Genomic DNA, 6,601 nt, shown 5'->3' with positions numbered 1-6,601 from the left:
TGTTTCAAATTGTTAGTCATTATAAAATGTATATGAGATGCATATAAATATATTATATAATTTAAAAATATCCTAGGGGAGTGATCATGTTTCAAATGGTTGTCATTATACAATGTATATGAGATGCGTATAAATATATTATATAAGTTTGAAATGGTATTTAAAAAGGAGTGGGTAAGATTGATAGTTATTTATTTTTTATTAACTATATATATTTTATAAATGATTTTGGAATTTATTATTTATTTAATTTATTAATAATGGAAAAAAGTGATTATTATTTTTTTATTTTCTTTACATACAATAATACAAAGTTTTTCAAATATGATGGCAAGATATCTCATGAATGTGAATATAATTGTGTCTTAGTAAATAGTTGTCTTTCTTTATAAGGATAAGTGCTTTTTTATCAAATGTGACCTAGGAAATGAGGCACCTATTTCTTTTGCCTAAACCATCTTAGTATCTTTCTCTATATTTCCTCATCTACTATAAAAGGAACAAGGATATAGGTTTGAGGAGAACAAGAAAAACTAAGAGTCGTTTCAAATTCATTATCGCTACAATGTTGATCTAGTGAAAATCTAATATATAGACTTGCTATTATATATTATATATGTAATTATGCTTGTGCATAAAATGATATATATTTCTACCCATATAAAACATCATTTAACTTAAGAAAAATATGTAATGGCTTATGGAAAGAGCTAAATTCCTTTCTAGTAAAATCTCTCAAGTGATAAACTCTAATATCATGACAAAATGAGTAAAAAAAAACACCATAAAGTAAGTGCAAATTTATAAGTCATTCATCTTCATTAATTAATATTATGAATTTCTTTAATATTTTATAAACTCTAATATCATGACAAAATGAGTAAAAAAAAACACCATAACGTAAGTGCAAATTTATAAGTCATTCATCTTCATTAATTAATATTATGAATTTCTTTAATATTTTGGAATTTATTATTAATTAGTTTATTTTTAATTATTGAATTTTTATTAATTAGCTTTTTTTTTTCTTTTTATTTATTTATTAAAAATTATTTAAATAATAAATTTGAATTATTAAAATTTTATAAATTAAGTATTTTAAATACATACAAAAATGCATTGTAAGTGATAAAAAATAATGATTTCATTCAAGATTATAATAAGACATAAGAAATATAACATAGTTAAACTTTATTTATAAAAAAATAATTTATCAATTAATATTTATAACATAAATATAGTTTCTTACTTATAAATAAGTGGACAATTAAGTATATGGTTAAAGCGCTTTTTATATAAATAAATATAGTTTCTTACGTATAAATAAGTGGACAATGAAGTCTATGGTTAAAGCGCTTTTTATGAAGTTGTTGGACTTACCCTGCGTGTAAATAAGTGGGCAATAAAGTAATGGTTAAAGCATTTTTTTATGAAGTTGGATTTACTTTGGGTGTATATAAGTGGGTAATAAAGTATATGGTTAAAATATTTTTATGAAGTTGTTGGTTTCATTTTGGCACGGTTGTTAAATTTTAACTCGTAATTTTTTAAAAAGAAATAAGTTTTCTTAATTATTAGACCCACTCAAATTATATATATTTTATTATTTTTCTAATTTTTTAACCTGTAATTTTTTTAAAAAGAAATAAGTTTTCTTAACCATTAGACCCATTCAAATTATATATATTTTACATGTAATTTTTTAAAAAGAAATAAGTTTTTTTAACCATTAGACCCACTCAAATTATATATACCTTACATATATCATTATATGTAATGTAACCCATCAAAAATTGTTAGAAAATCTTATAATAAGATGACTTTGTTAAACAATCTGCATTTACAATCAAATCTGGGGAAGAGGATAAGGCAACTACAAGAATCTTTCGAGCATCTCTCCATCACTCACGTTCACAGGGAGACATATATAGAGTTGTTTATTTATCAAAAATGAAAGGACTTTTCTAGATCAGGCCGGTTTCTCATGATCTACATGTTTACATTGTGGTGTGAGTGCTAGCAGGTGGCTCAGGGCATTTACCACTTACTTTTGAACATTTTGGTAAGGAGGGCAGTAGCATATGTGGCCACTACTTCTGTAAATATTTTGGTAAAGGGAGACAGCGACATATGTTACCACTTTGGTATACCAACTTCGGCTGAAAAGAGCAAGTAGTTGGCCGAGGGGGGCGCATTTAAGAGCATTGGTCCTTCAATCCTGAGAGCGCTGAATCTTCTCGTGATTTAAACCTCCAGATTGGGACTCGTGGATGCAGGTGGAAACAGGACACATCCCCAAAAGATTATCGTCATCAGTTAGCAGGATGAGGTGTTATGGTCCAATAACAGTGAACGTGACAAGATAAGGACCTGGAACATTTATTCAAGCAGAACAAACAGTGAAACTGGTTTTTGGGATGCCCAAAGGCCGTATCATTATATCCTAAATCCAATCCATTTCCACCCATTAGCCCTTCAAACTGAAAAATTTGTATTTCTGTTAAACCCTGAGCGGTGAATTTCAACAACTCTGTGTATGTGCTGTGCTCCGTCCAGAGCTCACGGAACTGGAAGCATACACGTGTTCCTGTGTCTCGATCAAATATATGTTGTCGATTCAAGAACAAGTCTCGATGTTGTCGTATCTGAGCCATAACTGTCCCCATTGTTATGATGTTGTAACACATTCTATCATAACTGACTGTGATTGCAATCCCTGGCTAGCAAGAAAGTCCAAAACGGTCATTAAGGAAAAGGGTCCGTTTTGGTCTCCAGGCTTTGGGTTTTTTTAGCGGTGCAATGTTATTATTAGAGTTGTGAAACAATAAATTATGAAGCAAGCTATCCTTAACGTATTTGTATACTATCCCTAACGTATTTGTATAATGTGTAATGTCTTTAGTTGGGTTGCTGCAAAGGGGCAAAGGGCGAGCTTCTCTAGCAACGATCCGGGTGTGTCCATCTGTCTCGTTAGTTATACAAATCACTCACCCACCTGCCACGTATATGCAAGGCCTTCCTTGCCTTCTCCATATCTCTGGGAATGGGACACGCCGCCTGGCCTGGAAACTTGGGGATTAAAGAAGGAAGAGGGGGAGGAGGATCAGATGCAGCAAAGAATGGGACTCTGAGAATTGGGATGTGGAAGAAGGAAGGCAGGCGGAGGCGGACCCGTATGATAGAATGCTAGTTTACAATATGATCTAGCCCAACGTTAAGGTTGGTATAAATTGGCAGAGTAAGTCAATCAGTCGGAGAGAAATGGATAGAGGAGGTTCATCCATGGACCTGCCAATTATGCACGATAACGATCGGTATGAGCTCGTCAAGGATATTGGTTCAGGTAACTTTGGTGTGGCCAGGTTGATGCGCGATAAACAGACCAAAGAACTTGTTGCTGTCAAATACATCGAGAGGGGGGAGAAGGTATAATTAACATCTCCACTGAACCTTAACCTTTTCTTTAAGGCCCACTCAATTCTTTTTTGTCCATGAATGCGCTGAGAATTGGACCTGGGCTAGTTAAGATTGCATCCATTTTTATAAATATCCCATTGTTCCCCATTCCCCAGCAGTCCTTAATTGTTCTTGCTTTTCAATTTGACTCAACTCGTTTTATCTTGCTTGCAGATTGACGAAAATGTGCAGAGAGAAATCATCAACCATCGTTCTCTGAAACATCCAAACATTGTTCGCTTCAAAGAGGTAAGAAATTCAGTTTGGGGTTGTGCATATTTTGTGTTAAAACATTTGATGCAATTGGAGGAATGCCGATTTCTGCAATCTGGAGTATGTTGAGATTGCGTTTGTGTTTGCAGGTCATATTAACGCCGACCCATCTGGCAATTGTGATGGAATATGCAGCAGGGGGTGAGCTCTTTGAACGGATATGTAACGCCGGCCGCTTTAGTGAAGACGAGGTTCTTGCAGAGCTCTTTATCTGTTGTGTGTTCACAAATTTTAACAATTGACACTAGATCAAATCACGATCCTTGGCTATGTAACCAATAGAAATAAATGTTCTGATGATAAGTTTTAGCCCAGTGGGCTTGATTGGTTGAATGTTTTGAGCTTCACCCAATAGGGGTCTTTAGGTCGATCCCAGGCTAGCTGCCTATGTTGTGTGTCTAAATTGATTTATTGTACTTGGGTCTATTCGGTCAGGCGCCATAATTACACTCCCGTAATTACACTGGTTTGCCTGGTCCTATTAGATCAGGCGCCATAATTCCCCTAATTCACTGTTTTGTCTCACTGGCGCTGGGTACCATGTGCAAACTCCGCGGCCGGGCGCGGTGGGAAAGGACCCAGGGGTTTCTTGAATACGAGTAATAAAAGTACAGCACTATTAATAAGAAGTACAGTAGAAATATGGAATATGGAATAGAATTTGTTATTGGATTTTCAATTGCTGAATCTGGGTTTGTGTATTGCAGGCACGTTTCTTCTTCCAACAGCTTATATCTGGGGTGAGCTATTGTCATTCTATGGTAAGTCAATATATTGCCCTGCACGTTAATGACACGCAGCCTATGCTAAATGGTTTTACATGTCTGATTGGTGTTTGGGGATGGAATGCTTATATGCAGCAAATTTGTCACCGAGATCTGAAACTGGAAAATACTCTTCTGGATGGGAGCCCTGCCCCTCGCCTCAAGATCTGTGATTTTGGCTATTCCAAGGTGATTTTCTTGACAGCTTGACGTTACTGATTGGCACGGAAAATTAGGGCAAAAAAAACTACCCTTTGCCATTGAAAGAAATATTAACTGTTAATTTTATTATCAGTTTCCTCTGTCCAGTCAAATTCTTTTACAATTGCTGGCCTTTTTCTTGCAGTCTGCTTTGCTTCATTCTCAGCCGAAATCCACCGTGGGAACGCCTGCGTACATAGCCCCTGAGATTTTGTCCAAAAAAGAATACGATGGCAAGGCAAGGGATCAGGCTCCTTTTATGTTGAATTTTACTTTGAGATTGACTTTCTGGAAAATTATGAAAAAGAACAATGGAAGATAATCAATATGCAGTTTTTTAACTCAGAATCTGTTGTTGTTTGAATGGGGGAAGATTCAGAAAATGCTTGCCTACTGGTCTCCTGACTGTTGTTTTCCTGGTATTTTGGTTTGTTAGATTGCGGATGTGTGGTCCTGTGGTGTAACACTTTACGTTATGTTAGTGGGAGCATATCCGTTTGAAGACCCGGACGATCCCAGGAATTTTAAAAAAACTATTGGGGTAAGATTGAGGGTTGTACCTTGAGTTTTTTTCTCCCTGTACCTGTAATAGATCTTGGGGTTTAAGATGGATCTTGTGCTTCTGCGAATCAGATCTAATACTTGAAGTTGTTGTAACTGTGAATTTAAATGTGTTTTCTATTCGAACTGCAGCGAATTTTGGGGGTGCAGTATACAATCCCAGATTATGTCCACGTCTCTGCAGAATGCCGTCACCTCCTATCAAGGATTTTTGTTGCAGACCCTGACAAGGTTGACTTTCCTGTTTAGCACATACCCCTGTTTTGCAGGCTTTCACAACACTGATTTTATATTTCTCTGCTTTAAAATGCCTCCATGCTAATTGTGTTGCAATGTTTGTTGTTGTGATTGTTTCCACAACAGCGAATTACTATTCCTGAAATTCGGAATCATGAATGGTTTTTAAAGAACCTACCTGCAGATTTAGTAGATGCAGCTGATACTATTAGCAATGAGTCTGACGATCCTGACCAGCCTACTCAAAGTATTGACGAGATTATGAGAATTATTGCAGAAGCTAGGATCCCTGCACCAGGGTCAGGAATAGGCCAATACTTTGGAGATAGCTTCGAATTGGATGACATGGATCTGGAAAACGATGGAGACCTTGACGTCGATAGCAGTGGGGAGTTCGTATGTGCTTTGTAATATTATTGTCTTTTATGGGTTTTTTAGGGTTTTGCATCACGATACCAGTGTAATGCTGGCTTCTTTTCTGAAACTTCACTTCTGCCAGGCCACTTGCCAAAATTATGGAGGCATAGTAGCAAATTAGCACCACATCTTAAATGGGCTGGAGATATGCTCCAGCTTAGATTAGATATACATTGCAACCTTATCATTGCCATGAATTTCTGGATCATGGGCTTATGCAGCTTTCAATACTCCAAAATGTTAATGGTCCTGAAGTTCGTACAATGAGAGCTGCTTGCTGTAGACTTACACATGAAGGTTGGGAAGAATTTAGTTTCTTTTTAATTGGATAGAACTTCTGGTCAGGATGTCCTGATCATAGGAAACGTAGGGAGTTACTACTGAACTCTATTATTTATCTTCTCAATTCATGACAAAACTCGGTGTTAGTTAGTTTGTGCATTTTTACTTTGCTGGGAGTGTGATGCAATGCATCCATGAAGAACAAAGAAAGGGTTCTCATTCTGTATTCAAAGTCCCTACTAATTGCAGTGCTGTCTAAATCTTCATGCATTTCATCTAATATTTTTAAAAAGATTATTGATCAGCGAGTCTTGTATAAAGATTTTGAGTTGATCTACTAATGTTTATGGCATGGAACTTTGGAATGTGTCTTTACCAATGTTTATGGCATGGAACTTTGGAATGTGTCT

At 35.8% G+C, this 6,601-nt stretch overlaps 1 protein-coding gene across 1 annotated transcript; it reads left to right on the top strand.

Moving 5' to 3' along the window:
- The first annotated feature begins 2,939 nt into the window (after positions 1-2,939).
- LOC149143364 (serine/threonine-protein kinase SRK2A-like) lies at positions 2,940-6,026 on the top strand. Its single transcript, XM_089449142.1, has 9 exons — positions 2,940-3,426; positions 3,631-3,705; positions 3,819-3,920; positions 4,437-4,490; positions 4,590-4,682; positions 4,840-4,932; positions 5,131-5,235; positions 5,388-5,486; positions 5,619-6,026. The coding sequence occupies exons 1-9, from the start codon at positions 3,262-3,264 to the stop codon at positions 5,901-5,903; spliced, it is 1,071 nt and encodes a 356-aa protein (XP_089305268.1). The 5' UTR covers positions 2,940-3,261; the 3' UTR covers positions 5,904-6,026.
- The last annotated feature ends 575 nt before the right edge of the window (positions 6,027-6,601 follow it).

Source organism: Pinus tabuliformis, chromosome X (assembly GCF_031772625.1).
Source record: "Pinus tabuliformis cultivar Carrire ecotype Pingquan chromosome X, CPIR1, whole genome shotgun sequence".
NCBI lineage: Eukaryota > Viridiplantae > Streptophyta > Pinopsida > Pinales > Pinaceae > Pinus > Pinus tabuliformis.
This window is presented reverse-complemented; position numbering and strand designations above follow the sequence as displayed.